Source organism: Terrapene carolina, unplaced genomic scaffold (assembly GCF_002925995.2).
Source record: "Terrapene carolina triunguis isolate 2854851 unplaced genomic scaffold, T_m_triunguis-2.0 Scaffold68, whole genome shotgun sequence".
In the NCBI taxonomy this organism is placed as follows: Eukaryota; Metazoa; Chordata; order Testudines; family Emydidae; genus Terrapene; species Terrapene triunguis.
The window spans coordinates 34,049,203-34,071,041 of record NW_020664419.1 but is presented as its reverse complement, the minus strand read 5'-3'; the positions used below and the strand labels follow the sequence as shown (position 1 = coordinate 34,071,041).

General features: G+C 42.2%; 1 protein-coding gene across 4 annotated transcripts in view; it reads right to left on the bottom strand.

Moving 5' to 3' along the window:
• Positions 1-19,848, bottom strand: part of ZNF800 (zinc finger protein 800) — a 28,400-nt gene extending 8,552 nt beyond the window's left edge. For 2 of the 4 annotated variants that reach the window (XM_024196843.3, XM_024196839.3), the window contains exons 1-4: positions 19,597-19,848; positions 18,339-18,449; positions 15,631-15,726; positions 4,006-4,149 (exon numbers count right to left, since the gene is read on the bottom strand). In XM_024196843.3, the coding sequence (XP_024052611.1) occupies positions 4,006-4,149; positions 15,631-15,726; positions 18,339-18,399 (301 nt within the window). In that variant the 5' untranslated portion in view covers positions 18,400-18,449; positions 19,597-19,848. Of the gene's footprint in view, positions 1-4,005; positions 4,150-15,630; positions 15,727-18,338; positions 18,501-19,596 lie in introns of those variants that run through there. The other 2 variants (XM_024196841.3, XM_029910884.1) reach the window with 2 other exon arrangements.
• Between the last annotated feature and the right edge of the window lie 1,991 nt (positions 19,849-21,839).

Genomic DNA, 21,839 nt, shown 5'->3' with positions numbered 1-21,839 from the left:
TATTTGCTAGACGAGCCTGGTCTGTTATAGCTGTACAGAGATTTCTCTCAGTTTGATCAAACCACGAGAATCAACAATAGGTGTTGCAATGGTGCTCAGTCTAACATAGTAACACCCCATTAAACAGAAAGATCTGATGACTATATTCCTCATTAAACAAAAGCTAATTGTTGTAATCATCGTTTTGTTTCTGATATTTAAAGATTTGTAAACTTGTTAAAACTTTGTAAATGAATAGTTTTTAAAAATAGCTGGTTGAAGGTTCACAGATTCTTTACATTTTTATTATACCTTCATACTCGCGACAGTAGCTTTTAAAGTTTGTTTAAAAATTGAGGCTGTTCATATGTATACCTATAAAATGAAACAAGGACTTAACTCTATTTAATAGAGTTAAATATACTACACAAAAAAGGCTGTCGATAGCGTTTGCTTTTCCTTGGACAATAAGTGCGGCAGTCTTTTGCTTGGGCGGTTTGTTTTGTTTCAGTGGGATAACATACAGTTTTAGATAGAATGGAAGAGATAAAATTTAAGTTAGTTTGATTTACACTTTTCTAACATTAAAATCAACACAATCACAAAAATCTTATTCATGCTGACTTCCTCAGTATGGATGGGTCAAGAGAAAATTCAAAATACCGTATCTTACTGATGTATACTTTTCTTCCCATACTTTCTCACGGATTTTTCACTTGCATGCAAGGACTCAGATTAAGAAATTTGTCAGTTTATGAAGATCTCTTCATAAGAACTTAAGTAACATTGTAGACACTGTCCAAACATTGTGAAATTAATTTCTGCATTAGGATAGAATATTATTTTTAGTTGGTGCACAATAGGGGTCTTTCATATGCCTTTATTCATATAACATAATAGATGTCAAGGCTAACCCCCTCCCCACCCGCAGTTAAATAGAGGACAAAACACCAAGGGCTAGACTATAGCTTTATAATCTACCCTGAATAAAGAGTGGTGAATAGCTGCATCTCACAGCAGACCAGAAAACTAATGATGACTTAGGGTCACAATTTCTCTCCTACTCAGAGGAGGAAGCAAGTTACTTCATCCCTTTTCATGGAAAAGCTTATTCACCCCATGTGACTGACCAACTACTTTGGCCAAGTGGGAAGCCAAGTCTGCTCCTAGGCCTCACCCCCTTCTTGTGGGGAGAGGAGTATCAGATAAGCAGTCACTACAGGCTTTCTAACTTCCTCAGCCACAATCTGAACAGGGACTAGTAAAGGAGGCCTTATTCTTCACTTCCTTATACGATCAACAAGTACGGACTGTGACAATCTAGCATAAAAGGGACTTTTGGCTATTGGAAAAAGATTCTAAGCTTTGAAGAATGTTTTCAAATATCTACATGTTTTTGAAGCATCCAACCCTGCATAGAAAAATATTCAAGAGCAACAGAAAAGCAATCCCTAAGGGCATGTCTACACAACAGACTTAGAGGTCAATTTACAGCCACCACGGTAATTACTGAGGTGGCCGATGTCCACACTACCCTCTCCTTCTGTCCATGGTGCGCATCCTCACCAGGAGTGCTTCCACAGACTCAAGAGGGGCAGTTTGGGGGCCTGAGAACTCCACACACCTCTCCACCCGGAGCCCAGTTTCCCCCTGGACTCTCATCTCTGAGAATGGGGGACAGCCACCCGGGCTTCTCATCTTCCCATCAGGAGTGGGCGGCAGCCACCTAATCTTCTCGCCTTCCTGCGCAGGGGACAGCCGGGCTTTAGCTGCCTGGCTTTCTTGTTAATTTTACAGCTCAAGCATGCTCAAATTTGAGTACATCTAACATTATGCTCCTCTAAAATGTAATATCTACAAAATATTTGCCCATTACATCTAATTCAGCAAGAAGGATAAGTGCAACAAAAAAAGTTTTAATCCAGAAATACTGCCAATTGCATTTGCTCAATGTGTTTTCAATTTCAAATCAAAATCTTGATAACATGGTTTAAAAAGCATGCTCGGTAAAAATATATTTTAAAAACTGATCGACTGCCAACGTGTTCATTGCTGTAAAGAGTATAGATATGGTCCTTTCCCAAAAGTTTTTAATAAACTGTTAGACACGTGAGCTGCAAAATTTTAATAGCTCAATTCCATATAATCCTATGGATAAAAGTTACATAGAATAAAAAAATTAGATGGTGGAGCCCAAAATATGTTCTTTCCTAAACTTTTCACCCTCCTCCCTTTATTTTTGTCTATTTTTTTCCAATTCAGTCCAGAAAGTATGAGAGAAAGTTAATGCCATACACTTGCATGGTAATAACAGAAGTGCCTTACCCACATCTTCAGTTGCTAGATGAAATTTATTAGAACAACATCAACCCATCCTTGTTACTTTAATGGAACAGCAGGCACAAGTAAAATCTCTGTGCAGGAGTATAGCTTTAAAGTAAGATGGGAATGAGGAAGACGACCATTAACTGGTCAAAAAGGCACTGTAAGCCAATCGGTAGGGCATAAGACAAAGACTTAGGCCTGATCTACATTAGGAATTTACTTTGGTATAGCTACATCTCAGAAGTGTGAAAAATCCACATACCTGAGAGGTGTAGCTATGCCAACCTAACCCTCAGCATAGACCAGCGCTAGCTCAATGGAAGAATTCTTCCGTCAACCTAACTACTGACTCTCAGGAAGCAGATGATCTACACCAAGGGGAGAAGCCCATGTCGGCATAGGTAGCATGTACACTGACGCATTACAGCAGCTCCACGGCAGCATTTTAAGTGTTGACATACCGCTAGGAAACCTGGGTTCTATTCCCAGCTGTCACTAACCTGTGGTGTAACACCAGGCAAGGCAATTTACCTCTCTATGCATTCATTGCCCCTTCCACGCTTTATCTGGGCTATTTAGGTTAACATCTCTTGGCTTCAGGAGTTTTGTAACACCTAGAACAATGATCTGATCTCAGCCCAGGCCTCTGGCTACTACTGTAATACACGTTATTACTATTTCTATCTAAAAGGTTTTTTTAATGTTGATCTTTTTCCTTCCCCTACAGGTCACTAAAAGTGATTTAAAACATGCTTTTACTCAGAGGTATTGTGTCAAGGTGTTAGACCTAGAACTTAGCTTGGCATAGGCTATCACATTTGCAAGTTTGTCTCCCCCACCTCCATAAGAACAAAACCAAATTCAAGTTGTCATCTGGGTATACATTATTTTAAATTAGGGTATATTTTGTCATAATATACTAATAATTTTTTACAGAAAATTATGTGTCAGTCCATCAATAATCTTGTGTTTTTCTCACTGCATAAAGGATTGGTTGAAGGAAAACAACAAAAATCTTAAGAGTTCAAGGAAGAATATGCTAACAAGAGGCATGTGTAAAGGTAAAGGTGACCAATTTTTAGATTTTGAAAGTGTCCTTTTAAAATTATTAATAAAATATGACTACTTGTTCAACAACATATCAAGGCCAACATGAAAATTACCTAAAAGCATTATGATGTGCCATACAGTATCAGCCCTGGCTCTAGATCCCTAAAGCAGAAATCTTCAAAATCATCATATACAAGACCTAACCTCTTTTATATTTTCTCACTCTTTTTTCTTGTGGAAATACAGGAGTTTTCAACTACACTGAATTTCATGACTTGGATCATGATTCTGCAAAAAACTAAACACATTCATAACTTTACTCATGTGAGTAAAACTTACACACATCCTTTGCAGAACCAAGGCCTTAAGTTGCCACATGGCCCAAATTAATATCTTTGGAGCATCGATTGCCCTCATTCTCTGCATAGAAAACTCCCATTTGACAGAAGAGAGTTTCAGACAGATTGAAAGAATGAGTCTGAAAGTGACAAGCTAATAAAAGTGAAGTACTTCATTGCTTCACTGATCCTCTCATTTACCTGTTAGATTAGTTACATCTTGTTTCTGATGGTGTTTTTACGTACAATATAAAAGGGGAAATTTTCTCAATTCTAGGTTGTTTGATTAAATATTTTGGTGAATAAAACTTACTGTCATCCATCTGGAGACTTGGCGGACAATAGAACTTTTTATGAGTAATTAAGTTTGGTAATCCTCTGAAGAGACTGCGGCATATTTTACATTCAAAAATGGTGTCCACGTCTTTTAACAAGATATGTTTAAGTTGTTTAGTTCCTGGAACAAAAGAAATGTTAAAAAAAAAGAAGTACCTTATTTTAAGTGTAAGTCACACTTTCTCATTAAAGCAAAAATTTTCAAATCAAACACATTTCAGTGCTAAAGCAGGAAATAATGCAAGACAAAATGCCATTATCATTGTCATTTGTAAGTTAGCTACATACATTCTGGATTACTACATAAAGACTAGGCTGAAGAAAAAAATCAAGATTATAGATATTGTTAAAAGTAAAAGGACTGCAAGATTTAAGATTAAAACCAACAGCTAAATTCATAAAGGGAGCTTTTGGTTAATGAGTTATAATTGCCTATCAGGTGGAAGGAAAGAACAGCCACCTAGTCATTTAAATCATTATTTATCACCTTTTCAAGCTCCTCAGGCAGCGCTGAGGATGTACAACAAAGCACTTTCACTCAAAAAGACTGACAAACAGGGCAGAAAATTGTAAAGAACACAACAAAATGAAAAGAGAATAGTAGACAAATTCTAGACTGTTACATGAGGGTACCAGAGATCAATGTAGTTGCACTTATATTACAGAGCAGAATTTGGACTCTTATCTTTAGTCTGCCTATTGTCTTCCTCGCTGAAGAAAAATACAAAATTTAAGATTAATTTTGAATTAGCACATTTTGTGTCAAGTGTAGAGTTTGTGTTTATAAGCATGCAAACGTTATAGTTTAAAAACCACATACATAAAGTGCAGATGTGCCTTGCTAATGTACTCCAACCCTGACTTTTCCTGAAGAGCCAATTAAAGTGGTGAGAAAATAGCTCATGCTCCAAATCCATTCCTTCATCGGCCTCTGTGCTGAAACTGCTAACAAGAGTGCATATAGTGATGGTGGGTTTTGTAACATGGACACTTGTTCACTACAAACTTTAGTAAGACACTGGTTAATCAAGATGGGGTTTAACTGAGTTTTTATTTCAAATTTCTTTAGTATGCTAGGTCATTAAAAGAGAAATTTCCAAAAAAAATGGAGCAAGATTACCAGTTAATGTCAATCTATTAGACGTAAAATGATTAAAAAGAACTTTACATAACTACTATGGCTGTTGATTAATCGCAGTTAACTCACGCAATTAAAAAAATTAATCTCAATTAATCGCAGTTTTAATCGCACTGTTAAACAATACCAATTGACATTTATTAAATATTTTTGGAAGTTTTTCTACATTTTCAAATATATTGATTTCAATGACAACAGAGTACAAAGTGTACAGTACTCACTATTACTTTTGATTACAAATATTTGCACTATAAAAATGACAAAATAAATAGTATTTTTCAGTTCACCTCATGCTAGTACTGTAGTGCAATCTTTTTATCGTGAAAGTGCAACTTACAAATGTAGATTTTTTGTTACATAACTGCACTCCATAACAAAACAACGTAGAACTTTAGAGCCTACAAGTCCACTCAGTCCTACTTCTTGTTCAGCCAATCGCTAAGACAAACAAGCTTGTTTCCATTTGCGGAAGATAATGCTGCCCGCTTCTTATTTACAATGTCACCTGAAAGTGAGAACAGGCATTCACATGGCACTTTTGTAGCCAGCATTGCAAGGTATTTACGTGCCAGATATGCTTCGACCACCATTCCAGAGGACATGTTTTGATGCTGATGATGCTCTTTAAAAAAAAAATGTGTTAATTAAATTTGTGACTGAACTCCTTGGAGGAGAATTTTATGTCTACTGCTCCATGCTTTTACCCGCATTCCGCCATATATTTTGTGTTATGGTAGTCTCGGATGATGACCCAGCATATTTTGTTTGATTTAAGAACACTTTCACTACAGATTTGACAACACACAAAGAAGGTTCCAATATCAGATTTCTAAAGATAGCTACAGCACTCGATCCAAGGTTTAAGAATCTGAAGTGCCTTCCAAAATCTGACGACGATGAGGTATGGAGCATGCTTTCAGAAGTCTTAAAAGAGCAACACTCTGATGCAGAAACTACAGAACCCGAACCATCAACAAAGAAAATCAGCCTTCTGTTGATGGCATCTGACTCAGATGATGAAAATGAACATGCGTCAGTCCACACTGCTTTGGATTGTTATCAAGCAGAATCCTTCATCAGCATGAACGCATATCCCCTGGAGTGATGGTTGAAGCATGAAGGACAAATTAATCTTTAGCGCGTCTGGCACAAATAACTTGCAATGCCGGCTACAACAATGCCATGCAATCACCTGTTCTCACTTTCAGGTGACATTGTAAACAAGAAGCGGGCAGCATTATCTTCTGCAAATGGAAACAAGCTTGTTTATCTTAGCGATTGGCTGAACAAGAAGTAGGACTGAGTGGACATGTAGGCCCTAAGGTTCTACATTGTTTTATTTTTGAATGTAGTTATTTTTGTACATAATTCTACATTGGTAAGTTCAACTTTCATGATAAAGAGATTGCACTATAGTGCTTGTATGAGGTGAATTGAAAAATACTATTTCTTTTGTTTTTTACAGCGCAAATATTTGTAATGAAAATAAATAAAAAGTGAGCACTGTACACTCACTGTACAACATTCTGTTGTAATTGAAATTGATATATTTGAAAATGTAGAAAACATGCAAAAATATTTAAATAAATGGTATTCTATTATTTTTTAATCGCTTGACTGCCCTAATAACTACTAAGTCAGTAGTTTGAATCAGTGAAAAGCTCTATAAATGACTGAACAGCTGAGCCATCTAGTCCACCATAAGTATACTGTCCCTTCTAAAAGTATTTTTAAATGTTGGATTGTGGGTTAAGAGATTTTAGCTCACTAAGTGGGAGTCCTCCTGTTAAAAACAATTGGAGGTGTAGATATTACTATCTCTTCTGAAAATATAACTTAGTATTAATTTATACAGAATATACAGAGATCAGATGCAGAGAAACTAGTATCTATAGCAGCTTTGAGAAGTTGAACTAAAATAATAAAATAGCTGCCATAAACACAAAAAGTGAAACCTGTAATAGTCATTGAAATACTAACGTTGATATACATATTTAAAGCAAAACAAAAGATAAATTTAACCTTGACTTTCTGCAGTGCAAGTCAAGAACTCAACAGTATTTCCTCTAGATTTAGTATAACCAAATTATTTGTAACAGTCTATAAAATTGAACAGCTGAAAATAAGACAATATACATGCTTTTGCGTGGCTTACATATCTTCTTACACAATTATGGGACTAGAAAAGAAACTTGCTATAGTCCCACAATTTAGCAGAAATACAAATGTTTTCATTAACTGACAAAAAATACCCAAAAATATTTTTGACTCAAAGATTCTTCTGCGGAGTTGTGAACCCAGATTATCCAACTTTAGTAAAACATAAAAAATAAAACATCCTAAATAGTGAAGTGTGTGATTTTAAAGTTACATTGATTTTTAAATTTTATATTGTTTGATAAAAACAACAAGAGTTGTTTTTTTTAATATGAATTAAAAAGCATATTTTGACAGTGTTTTGACCATAAGATTTTTAAGATATACTTAACAGAAGTCAAAAGTAGATAGCACTACATGCACCATAATATCTAAATGCTTTGAGAGTTCAGACAAAGACTGTATGATCGTGACTCAATGCTTAAAGCCAAAGGAAAGGCTCTCACTGAAATTAGGTTCACTCTGCTACCCAAGGAGACTCCAGCTAATCCGCTTCAGGTGGGAGAAGGGAGCACCCTGGTGGGCCGGGCCGGTTTGTTTACCAGCCGCGTCTGCAGGTTCGGCCGATCGCGGCTCTCACTGGTGGCGGTTCACTGCTCCAGATCAATGGGGGCTGTGGTCAGCCGCGGCCAGCACATCCCTCGGCTCGTGTCGCTTCCCGCAGCCCCCATTGCGCTGGAGCGGCGAACCACAGCCAGTGGGAGCCGCGATCGGCCAAACCTGCGGACGCGGCAGGTAAACAAACCGGCCCGGCCCACCAAAGGTGCTTACCCTGGTGGGCTGCGGGCCAAAGGTTGCCGATCCCTGCACTAGGATATTATGAGTTACTTAGTTTAAGGTAGAAAACAGAAGTTTTATGTGAATACTATCTAAACCATAACATTTAATATCAAGGCTGGCATTGTATCTGGAGATCACCTCTTCCTACATACTGCAGTTCATATGAAATGTGTAAGTGTCACTCGAAGTCCCCAGTCAACACTATACATACACATACATATTGCAAGTGCATCTACATACACAATCAAGTGACAGGTTAATCTATGTCTTAACCATTCAACAGATGAGGGAAGGGCATTATGCACATCCATGAGGGAAACCAGACAGCTCTTGCCGACGGGTGCAACCTGTAAGTACATGGTCTAAACTGCCTACTACGACAAAGCAGGGAGTCAGAGGCCCCCACTTGTAGTTATTAGCAGCACATCTGACCATTCCACATCTGAAATGATTGAGCTTTATCCCAAGATGGCCTGAAAGATCAAAACCAGGATGCTGGTCTGTTGGATTGGTCATGATAAGCATTAGCTACATTTGAAGCTTGAAAATAGGAATACAGCAGAACGCTGTTCATCCAATCTAATTGGGACTGGGGCCAGATCGGACAATCAAAAATTCGAATAATCTAGAGAATAGCAAAGTGCGAAGCTGCAGCACCATCTAGCGGCCACAGGAGAGATCACCCACTTCTGGACCTGTGGGCGCTGGTTGTTCAGTTAATACGGAGAGCTGGATAATGGCGGGCCGGATAAACGAGGTTCTACTGCACTTGTGCCTGGCATCTAGACCAGGCAGAAACACTCCCAGTGTAGGTAGTGACTGTCAGCACTTGGTCACAAGTACTGTGGTTTGGTCTGAAACCTGCATGATCTACATAGGATTCTCATCAATAGTTGGGGAAATTCTCTGAAGGATAATCCTTTCAAATAATTTGCACACGCAGTTTAGCAAAGAGATGGGTGCTAACTTATTGCAAATCAATAGACTCTCAGGTTTTAGCAAGGCTATTACTTTTGCTCTGTGACAGATCTTAGATATTTTATTCTCCTGGATGACTAAAGAGAAACATGGCTAGCCACTGTCTGCTAGTTTTTCCAGGGTTCTTCAGGAATCCAGGGGAGATGTTATCAAGCCCACAGGCTTTATATGTTTCAGTGTTTAAACTGCCCCTTTTATTTCATTTGTGGTGAAAGGCTGGAAGTCTTTTTGTGTTTCAGGTATGCACTGTTTGCAGTACTACCATTTCTTCTTCACCTCTCCTTCAAATGTTTTGCCCCGTCCACCTTTGTAATATTTATCAGGCAGGTAGCAATACCATTTGTAGGAACTGGGTAATGGTGCTGTGCTGCAGGCTTCTGAGCACCACTACCAATAACTAGGCACAACAGGGGGAGTTAAAAATGGCAGCATTATTTCCCAATATATTAGCTTTAAGAGAGTTTAAGACAAACCCTATTAACTGTAATGTGAGTTTTCTTGTAAAGAGTTGAAAAATGAAAAGAATCTTTCAAGAAAGTGCATGTGATTTTAGACATTTTTATAAAATATAAAAAACTTTAATCTTTACAGTTTCTTGGATTTTTATAATCTACTGTGGCAACTTACTCAAGTACTTTAAAATAATACAATTTAAAAAAAAACTCCAATAAAACATACAGGGACTCTTTAATTAAAAGATTAGTATATTAAGTAGTTAGGGACTATCTGGAGACTTTTTTGGGTCTTTGGCATCAGGGAAGACTGGCCCATAGGTTAGAGCAGTGTTTCACAAACTGGGGTCTGCAGACCCCTGGGGGTCCCTGAGGGTACTCCAGAGGGTCCGCAGGCCCCGCTGATCAACTCCTCTCCCTCGCACAGCGAGACTAAGGCAGGCTCCCTGCCTGCCCTGGCTCCGCGCCACTCACGGAAGCGGACGGCACTTCCCTGTGGCCTCTTGGTGGAGGAACAGGGGGTCTCCACGCTCTGCCAGCACCCAAGCACTGACTCCGCAGCTCCCATTGGCTGGGAACTGTGGTCAATGGGAGCTGCAGGAGCGGTGCCTGCGGGCAGGGGCAGCACACGGAGACCGCCTGGCCCCCCCGCCTAGGAGCCACTACCAGAGAGATGTGCCAGTCGCTTTCGGGAGCCGCCCGAGGTAAACTCCACACCCCGAACCCCCTCCCACACCCCTATCCAGTGCCCCAGCCCAGAGCCTGCACCCCCTCACACATCCAAACTTCCTCCCAGAGCCCGCACCCCCTCCTGTGCCCCAAACCCCTGCCCCAGCCTGGTGAAAGTGAGTGAGGATGGAGTGATGAAGTGAGCGAGGGGAGGGAACAGGTGTGGTGGGGTGGGGCTTTGGGGGGGGAAGGGGTGGAGTGGGGGCAGGGCTGGGGTCTGAACGGGAGGCTTGGGGGTCCCTGAAAATGTTTAAATCAAAAAGGGGGTCCTCGGGTTGCTGAAGTTTGAGAATCGCTGGGTGAGAGCACTAGCCTGGGATGTGGAAGACCTGGGTTCAATTCTCTGCTTCACCAGCATTCCTGTGTGATGTTGGGCAAATCACTTAATTTCTCTGTGCCACAGTTCCCCATAATATAAATCAAAGGGGTGTTGGGAGGATAAATATATTAAAAAGTGTGAGATGCTCAGAGACAATGGTAACAGAGGCCATACAAGTACCTAAGATATCTGCACTTTATCCACAGCGTTCACATAAAACATCCAGTAGAAAAAAAAAATACGAGTTTACTTAAACTGTTGATGTAGTAAAGCACCATACTACAGGATCATTCATCATACAATGCAATATCTCAAAAAAATATATGCTATGGTTAATTTCAGAATCCCAAGTCAAAAATATTGATGTAGTCAGACAGGTGTTATCGTCACATCTCTTAACATCAAGATATTCTCCAAGTTGACATAGAATGCCAAAAAAAATTAATCAAGGCCTACCGTAACACTTCACAGAAGGGTTCCCTTCAATTAAAAGTTCTAAGTTAGAGTCCCTTGAATCAAATTTCTTCAAATAATTTTTTGATATACCTATAATATATTTGTAATAGCAATGATTTTTTCTGCCATCACTTAAGCATTTTGGGGAAGGGTGTGGAAGATAGGGGAGACTGGTTTAAAAAACAATACCAACTCAGACACAGAGTTAGTTAATAGCAACTTCAAACTAGAGAAAAATGTGCAAAGAATCCCTTCTGAGGTCAAGCTGTTTATCTGGATCTCATCCAGAAACAGTTGAATTTTTGCACAAAGTGGAACCACTGAGGAAAACATACCTAAACATATTTGAAGAGTCCCTATATACAGACAATATTCCACTAAGTGCAGTAATTAGTGTGGGGAGGGGAGATCTCCAATTTATTAATGGCACCTGACGAAAGATTTTCTGATCAGTGCAGGTAGCATGCCTCTACCACACTAGCAGCAGTGGAATGAAATTTACAAGGAAATAGTCAATTTCACTGATACTACTGCCCAAATATGTACTATGCAAGAGTGAAAATAACCAGATTCTTGTGAGTTTAACTGTAAAGTTTTGGGAAACTGTCAGCAGAAGAGAGACAACCTCCCTTGCTGTTGTGGGCACACTGCAGGGGAAGAGGAGGAGGAAAGATCTCATTCAGCTTTATGGGAAATGGGGATGGATGCAATGAACACTAGGCTTCTCAGGAGGCTGCTGCCTCTCAATTCTACTGAAGCGTCTCCATCTTTTATATTTATTTTTGGCTAGTAGGCAGTTGTCAGCTTATCAAGTCCCAGCAATATTTTGAGACTATGAAACTAGCTCATCATGAAGCCTATAGAAGACTGGCACAGTTCTTCGGCTAGTGCAGATACTCCACTGACAAGAAGCACTGCAGTAGTCATAAGAATCACAATGTTTGTGTATCACATATGCAATTTTATCTTTCAAAACTTGTTCTCCTGGTATAATAGCATTCAGCATGCATACTCCCTTAACAATGAGGACAAAGCCATGTGTATTTTTTATATGTAATATTATTAGATTAGGAAAAACCTCTATTGGAACCGCTTATTAAGGGTAAAAACATCCTGCTCGCTTGTCCTATTTCACTTAAAAGCTTAATGAAAGAATCAAAGGTTTCCTCCATAATGAAGTCAAGTATCAGAGGGGTAGCCGTGTTAGTCTGGATCTGTAAAAAGCGACAAAGAGTCCTGTGGCACCTTATAGACTAACAGACATATTGGAGCATAAGCTTTTGTGGGACGAAGTGGGTATTCACCCACGAAAGCTTATGCTCCAATACGTCTGTTAGTCTATAAGGTGCCACAGGACTCTTTGTCGCTTTTTCCATAATGAAATGTCATTTGTTCAGAAGTGGTAACTAGTAAAACCCTAGTCAAAAGTTATTTTTCTTTCTGACCAACTCTCTTGATGCAAATGAGAAAAGAGAGGGAAGTAAGCCATGAATTTATGGCGTGCCAGCAAAGATATTCTGGAACAGCCTGGGGACAAATTACTTGAAATTAGGTCACTCTGCTACCCAAGGAGACTCCAGCTAATCCGCTTCAGGTGGGAGAAGGGCACACACACAAATTTGAGGCCTTAGGCAATTCCATCCAAATGTTCCATCTCCTTATAAAAGGTCACAGATGACACATCTCAGTTCCCATTTTCCCTCTGGTCACTGTATTATATGTTTCTTAAATACAAATGAAGGGAGAATACGGAAGTCTCATCAATGACTTTTTTCCCCCTGGCAGACATCATGCTCGTACCAAGGATAGCCAACGATGATCAAACAGATCTGCAGGAGCTAGCACAACCATATTTATTGGTAGTTATATAGTAAGAGAGATGATTCACAAGTCTTTCAATCACACACATAACTCTGTTGCCACAGATCTAAAAGGAAAATCTCTAAATAAATTTAGATTTTAGCATTAAAAAAAATCTCCTAAAACTTTAACACTGGTACTGAATCTCTATGTTTTTATGCTGTGAACTATGGAAATAAAAATGTACTTTAGTACATTTCAGATGGGTCTGCCCTTGTAATGGGTCAAAGTTTTCTAACATTACTTATATTGAGCATGCTCAACCAAAACTCAGTTTTTATTGTCAGATACATATATTCATTGTCATGTACTGGCACTTGTGATGGGGTGTACCAACCCCGCACTGGTGGGCAGGGGTTAAAGAGCTGCTCTAGATTCAAGAGGCTACACCCCCTTCCCTCTGCTGGGCATGATCCCAGTGGAGGGAGCATTTAAAAGGGAGCAACTCAGCTCAGTCTGGGTTGACTGAGGAGAGCAGTCAGGTGCAGCAGCCTCCTGCTGGAAAGCCACCGAGGCTCTACACCACCAGGACAGAATCCCATAGCCAAGCTGCTTGAAGCTAGTCGACCGCAGGAGCCGAGGGTGGTGACTCATTATGGCCAATGGAAGAGACTCTGGAAACAGATCAGAGAACACAGGAGGGACCCCAAATCCAACCTGTGATGATGTCAGTGGAACTGAAACAAGGGTAGGAAGTGAACTAGAGAGTGCACTTAGAGGTTTCAGGCCCTGAGCAAGGGCCACTGTTTCGGAGGTCAGAACCCAGTGGAGTAGGGTGGGCCCAGGTTCCCCTACCCACTCATCAGTGGGTAACACTACACTGAACAATCTGAACAGTGGCCACTAAGCCAGCAGTTCTCAAACTATTTACTATTGCGGGCCGCATATGCAGCTCTCTCTCTGTTAAATGGGCCACATCCACACACACACACACACACACACACTATACACACACACACACACACCACCCCATCTGCTGTGGCTGCCCAGTCGGGTACATGTCCCTTGATGCCTGATCCCAGACAGTCAGGGGCAGGGCAGACCCCACGCACCAAGCCATGGGGGACCCTGGCTAGGAAGCCGCCCACGGGACACATTTCCACCCCACACCAGCTCTCCCCCACAGATGGGACTTACAGGGCAGCCTCCTGCTCTGACTGTGAGCTCCAGGTCAGGACATGGCCAGCAGGAGTCAGGCAGGCAGGCGCTATCTGGTGCAGGCAATTCAGGGTGCACTACAGCCTGAAACATGCTAATTCCCCCCAGAGGTGACACATAGCTGTGGCTAGTGGGGGGACATGTTCCCTCCGCCCCCTGACTTCTCCGGACGCCTCTGGCATGGACGCCCAGAAGTGAGGAGGCAGCGCTCACCCGGCAGTGGCACTCAGTCATTCCCTTCTCTTCCCCACTGTCACCTGCCCCTATCTCACTCCCCATTTTCTATCCCTTTCTCTTCCTCCTCCCCCTTCCTCTCCCCAGCACATCCCCTTTCCTCTTCACACTGTCCCCTGCCCCCCTCCGTCCTGCCCCATTCCCCCATCCCCTTCTCTTCACCCTGCCCTACCCTGCCTCGTCTTGCCCCCATATGGGCACTCCCCATTGTACAGAAACAGAACCCAGCACACAGAGGACGACGACAGGCACTAGGAACCAGAAGGCAGTGTCTCGGAGCTGACAGCTCAGCTGGAGAAGAGGTGCTGAGTGAGTTGGCACAGCATGGGAAGGACAGAACCTCCCCCCCTCCTGTCCGCACAGGCTGAGCAGAGCAAGCCCTGCTCGGTGCTCACAGAAATCAGGGTGGGAAAGGGGGGCAATGCCCCTCCAAACTATGCCCATGGGTGGCGTGAGTTGATGACCCAGCACCTCCCCCTATCCTGGCAACCCTACAGTGTGTCCCTGCAGCATGGGAGCTCCTCCCCCACCACAGAGGGCTGCTTCACCTTCCCTGCTGGCAGGGAGCACTCCAGCAGGGCTCCATGGCACCACCACCTCCTCCTCAGCCAGCCCCGCCAAAGAGCAGCAAACTTTGAAATTTTTTTAGCATGTGTGCGCGCTAACTGGGCTGCAGGTTGAGAATCACTGCGTTAGGCAAAGCAGCCTTTGAACTCTCGCCAGTGGGCAACACTACCCCGAGCTATTTCCGCTAGGCAAAGCGGCCTTTGGATTCTCCCCAGTGGGCGACACTACCCTAAACTGTAACTGCAGGGGAAATCGACCCTTGGAATCTCACTGCTAGATGTTACACTTCGGAGTATCACCATTAGGCAATGCTGCCGGCCTGGAGTACACAGCCAACCCACGACAGTACTGGAGAACACAAAAAAAATCCTAGTATTGTAATAGCAGTGCTGTTACCCTACTATCTATATAACAGTGCAAGTTGGACACTAATTTTTTTTTATTCTCTTTTCAAAGTTTAAGAAAAAAACATCAAGAAAAGGTGATACATGGGCATGGATCCTTAGCAGAAATTGTATCTGAGATAATGACAACTGTGCCACAAAAGCAAAATTCCTTGAAACTTTCTGGTTTTAAGAATATAGCATGTATGTATGAAAATATTTCCTACAGGAACTGGTGATCTCACAAGAACAGAGCTTAAATCTCAGCCAAACATTTTGCAATTATGTGTAGAAAACTGGTTCTATGGAATCAGTAACTTTACTGACACACTTGTATTATCATATATTTAGAAGCAAGGAAATAACTAAAAACAAAAACAAATACTCATACCTGATCGAAAGCACTCGATAATTTGTTGAATACCAGATTTTGACATCTGCAGAGGTTGCTGTAACAAAGGAGGATCACCAGGTTCTAACAAATACACTGCAAGACATCAAGGATGACAGTTAGAGGAGACACACACACACACACACACATATATATATATATATATATATATATATATATTTCAATAATTGAGGCTGGTTGAAAAACAGGACAAAGTCATCAGGAAAAATTTTGTTCCCTTTTTCATCAAAGTTGAGAGCTAATAAAGGTGACTAGTTCTATTCCTTGTAATAATAATAAGGGCTTAGGGATGGCATTTGGAATTTTAAACTCTCACCTCCTTGCTGTTGAAATTAATTTGAAGAGTGACAGATTTTCTATCAAAGCTGCTTATTTCAGGCAATGTGTTGTGATTTTGATTAGTTTTTTTATATTTATATTCACATAGTCCTGTGTATGATGTTTCATAAACATGGATATGAATACGTACATACACAAAAATAGAAGAGAACCGTAGATAACTTAGTGGTCTCTGCCACTTAGACTATTCACTTCATAGACTTGCCTGTTAGATTGTGCCCTCACAAAATCCTCGTCTCATTTTTCGGTGCAAGCAAAAACAAAATAAGTATGTGAAAAAAAATGAAAATGCTAAATTCAACATCTGCATTCATATGGGCAGATCCCAGTGACTTTAATCGAAGGTACGGATTTATATTCAAGGGTTGACTATGCCCTCAAAAGAACTATTATTTAGAACAAATGTACTAAATAAGTATGAACGTATCTACTTAATTTTATATTTCAATTCTTATTCATTTTATATTCAAGCATTTTTTTAATCAAGCAACTTCAGAAATGATATCCCACCTAAAATGACACTTTTTCTAAATTTGATTTAGATTCACCTCCCATTCTTTGTAAACAATATTAAAATATATTTACAAACTCTAGTGACATAACTAAAAAGCTAAGACATCCCCAGGGGTCAAGATAGTCATATTTTAAGTGGAATATACTGATGTATAGTATATATCCATATTGATATGGACACCATAACCCTGATCATGCAAACACTTACACAGATGAATCATTTTACACACAGGAATAGCCCCATTTAACTCAATGAGGCTACTCAAACGCAGTTACTTATGTAAGTGTTTGCAAAGTCAGGGCTCAGATCTCCTTAGGTATTTCTACACTGCAATTAGACATCTGCAGCTTGCCTGTGCCAGCTGACTTGGGCTTGCAGGGCTCAGGCTGCTTAACTGAAGTGTAGATGTCTGGGCTCAGACTGGCACCTGGGCTCTAGGACCTGCGAGATGGGAGGGTCCCAGAACGTCTACATTGCAATTAAACCACATATATTTATATTAAAGGGTTCAATGCACAAGATAAAACTATTTCTGAACATTAAAAAAATAATTTAGACACATTTCAAAGATAAAGGGAAATACTGCCCTAGAATATGAGCAGTTATAAACAAATTCAAACTGCAATGATAACGTTAGGAAAAAACAGCCTAAGAACAGTAGACTTTTTATTCTATCCAACTATGCCCATACCTTAAACACAAACATACGTAACAACCATTACAAATCATCTCATTGCTTGGTGATATCTAGCACAATGACATATTGTATCCTACTAGCCATTCTTAATTTAAAACAAAAAAGTACACTTTGGGCTATATACTGTCTCTGATATACGTGTGCGACTTCCACTTGACATCAAGGGGAGTTTCATATGTGAACTGGACAAAATGCATGGCTGTAAGGCAAGAATTGTATATTCAATCTATTTTTTAAAAAATTACAGTAACTTGAAAGTTTCTATTTAGATAGATTTATTGTTGAGACTATTCAATTTATTTCTCAAACTACCTTTAGCTAAGCTACAGCTATACTTTCAGAGTTGGTAGACAACACTTTCCCCCAATCAGTCCCAAAAATTCATGCCATTCATACTTTAAAAAAGGAGGATTGGGGGGAAAGAGATAAAAAAAGAGGAAACCTCCTCATAAACAGCCCTACCACAACAAAGCAATAGACAAAAAGAAGAAGAAATTGGTGAGGAAACAGATTTCTGTTTGAAACTTGCAAATATAAACATTAAGTAAAACAATAATGTAAAGACTCTTAACAAAATGATGGGTGGACTCCACAGTGCACACTTTCACCTTTATAAATGACATTTTCCATGTTATTATACAAACCTAATTTCAAAACAAGCTAGTGGTAGTTTGGGTTGTTGTTTTTTTTCCTCAAAAACAAAACCTATGACTTTGTCAATATTTAACAGATAAGGTATAAAGTAAATACATCCTCTTATATTTGAGCATAACAGAACGCAAAAGAAGTTACAGACTAGGAAAAAAATCAGAGCACTACAATTTTTAAAAATGCAGATACAAGGTGACTGCTCTTAGTATCTTGCCTTCCCCTCAGTTCAGTGCACACAATGCCCATGTGAGCTTGGGGGTTATTATGCACCCTGTAAGAACTGAGAAATTGATCTTCCTGAAGTAATTTACTGTGACAGTTTTAGGATATTTAAAAAACATTTTAAAAACTGAAATTAGGAAACTTCATATTTGCTGATGTAATGGCTTCATTATTACTGCACATTTCTGATGTCACAGCCAGTTTCTGAAAGCTTCTTAGAGGACAGAATCAATTAAAAAAACAAAGTATTACATAGCACTATACCTGGTTCACAGCACCCATGGTGATGATGGTCAGTCTGACAACACTTATCCCTTAGAGGCATTTTCTGTGTGCACGACCTACTTTCCTTCTACATCCAGCAGCTTGTTTCTGCTAAAATAAGCAAATTCTCTGTCACCTCCCAGACCATAAGACTTAAACAACACTAACATCATACCCCCACTTCCTAAAGACTAAAACAGCACTGAACCCACTCAGAGGTCAACTGTGCCTTTTTTAAGATGGAAAGTCTATGGTGTTTATCAACCATTTTCAAATCTAAAAAATCTGTTTACTTCCATGCCTTTCAATGAAGGGCAAAAGCTTCAAGAGTTATAGAATCAAGGAAACCCTTCTTCCTCCTAAATTCCAGTCACATCCCTAAATCAAAAGACAAAATAACCAACATTTTGAATCCCTGGCTACTACAAAAACCAATCTTAGGCATGTGTAAAAAATAAGGCTGCACAAAGATCCATGTTTTGGGGGGCCCTTATGTTTGTCAACACCACTTTGCCCAGCTGTAGGGACTTAACCTATCTTTCAGTTATTATTGTTTGTACTACCATAGCACCCACAATTGTTAAAACCCACCTAGACTCCTAGTAGTTGATGAGATTCTTCTGACTCATCTCCCAATAACAACAAGCATCCATACTGTTGTGAAAACCAAACTATAACTCCTATTAACAATATTGACCCACACAGTTGCCAAATTTTCAACTCCATTGCTGCTCTGTGTAGGGTACTGAAGTGTGACTGAGGCACCATTTACTGTATGTTATTTCATGAATGGCCCCAGCACAAACTCTTTTCACCTCCATACTAGAGACAGGAAAGCCCTGCCGCGTCCACCTCGAGGAACCGGTCCCTCCCCTCTGCCCCAACAACATGAACCCTGCCCTCCCCACCCCACAGCGCCCCCAAAAAAAACCCTGCCCCCTATGCTCTCCCTGGCCCAGCCCCTCCCCAACCCACTCAACCCTGCCCCTCCGCCACCGCCACCTCCCAGGAACCCAGCCCTGCCCACCGCCCCTTCCATGAACCCGGCCCAGCCCTGACCCGGCCCTGCCCCCGGGGGAATCCGGCCCGGTCCTGCCCCGCCCCGGCGCAGCGCCCAGCCCGCGGGGAGAGCGGGACAGTCGGGCGCCTGGGCAGGGAGAGCCCGCCCCGCACACGGGGCAGCTTGCGCTGTCCGGTCTCCCTGGGCAGCAGCAGCCCCGCGGGGGCCAGGGCTCCCGGCCGGCCGGGCTGCACTTACGCAGGCTCCTGGGGACGGAGTGCGGGGCAGCCGCCAGCTCCCGTTCCGGGGGGGGCGGCTCACCCACGAGCCCCGCGGGGAGCGGGCGGCGGCCGGGGCTGAGCCAAGCGGGTCCCGCGCGGAGCCGGCAGGTGACAGCGGGCGCCAAAGCAGCGCGGCGGCCGGAGGCAGGGAGCGGGGCGGGACGCTGCGCCCGCGCAGGGAGCCGCCGCACCAGCCTCCGCCGGGCGGACTCTTTTCCCCCCTCCCTCTCCGAAGTAAACTTCACCGTCCCGTGTCCCGCCGGCGCAGCGGGAGCGGCGACCACTGACCCCGGAGCCGGATGGGCACAGGGGCAGGAAGTGACTGCGGCCGCGGCGACTCGGGGCGGTGCACTGCGCAGGCGCCGCACCCGGCTTCCCCCTCGCCCCGCCCATACGCACAGGTGCCTGTAGGGCGCGCGGGCGGGCAGAGCTGTAGCTGGCAGGAGGAAGCCGGGCTCGCGGCTGGGCAGCCGCCCACGTGGGCGAGTCACGAGCTGCTTTCCTCCTACCCCCGCGTTGCTGGGCACCGCTGCACCATTGTAGCCTATCGCACCATTGCCGAGCAGCCCGCTGGCTGCGCAGTGCACGGTTGGAATAAAGCAACCGGCGCACCGGTGCAGGATGCTTGGTGGCAGCATAAAGTGCAGTCGAAACAGGGCACGCTGCCCAGAGCGTTTTGCGCACGCACTATAATGTGCACGCTTGTGACACCCCGCACGCCTACACCACAGCCTCCTGCACAGTTGCAATATAATGTACAATTACTCTGTGACACAATGCGTCATTGCACTATCGTATACTACACTATGTACAGTAGCAACACATTGTACTAAGAAGAGTTGTGAATGTCTCCTCGGCAAAAACGGAGGTAGCAGCTCACTGGGCTGCATTCCTTAAAGGCAGAGATGAGGTGGATGAGGCAATATCTTTTATTGGACCAGCTTCTGTTGGTGAGAGAGACAAGACACGCAACCCTATCCCAAGTCTCTCTCCAGTTCTGAGGCTTGCCTTGTCTACAATTTGCTGAAATTCTCCCATTCTTGTGCAAACACCAGAGACAGCTTCACCCGTACAAGAAATGGTGGAAGAGTGAGTGTAGCCTGACAGCTGGTATTTCTACCCTTGTGTCATCTAGGGCTGCTCTGAGCAAGGTTAAATGGCAGTGGTAAATGCACCATTGACAGGACAATACTACTGCTCTAAACACTGCTAGCACCAGTGAAAAAATTGTAGACTGCCCTTATGGGGCTGGAGGTTTCTGCCACTTGTATTAAAAAAACAGTGGGAGGACCAATCTGATGGATTGTAACAAATAATGTTGCCAGTTTGTGATACATATCCAGTCATATCTCTACAGTTTGTTGTTTAAGCTGTTAGTGTGTGTTTCTGTAGGTGTACCATTCTCAACCTCCTTAGTGCAATTTACAGGTTGTTATTTTCATCTCACAGTAAATGAGAAAATCAAATTCCCTCTCTTTCTGCCAAAAGGAAATGAAATGAGCAAATCAACAGAAAGTTCCCTTTGTGTGCACCTTTTGCTGCCACTTCTGGCTTTGATGAGGAAATGTGTACAATAAACAACCTGCTCTCCACACCATTAGAAAAGAGACAATATTAAAAAGTAAACCATCTCTCAGACAATTGGCTTGGTTAGTGGCTCAGTCACTTCCTGGGTAGAAGTTCATGGTAGGGCTCAAGGTCATAAACCAAGTTTTGGAGTCATGTTCAATGTCAGCACCATAATACAATCACATGCTGTTTAGTAGTGCCATTCTGCAAATCAGATGGGATAGTAAACAGCTCTTGTATCCAACTCTGGCCAATATATTTTATACAACTAAATTCGACTTTTAAAAATATAGACATTAGTTTTTCACCAAATTATTATTTAAAGAATCTTTATTAGCATTTACAAAAGTGACCAGGTACCTTGATTTGTATATGCTTCATGTGCATCCTACCGAGGGCTTCTCTCTCCTCTTCACATCTCCAGGCTCCCATTCCCCAAAGCTCCACGCCCTTACACCCCAGTAACTCCTACACTGAAACTACTGCTCTCTAGCTCCCCGCCCAGCTTCTGGCCCCCATCACCAAGCCCTCAGTCCCCAACAGTTCCCTCTCCATAAGACTTTAGGCCCCTGCTCCTCAGATTCCAGGTCCCTACTCCCATTCTCCTTTGCCCATCAAGTTTCTTGGACCCCACCTTCCCAAGATTCCGAC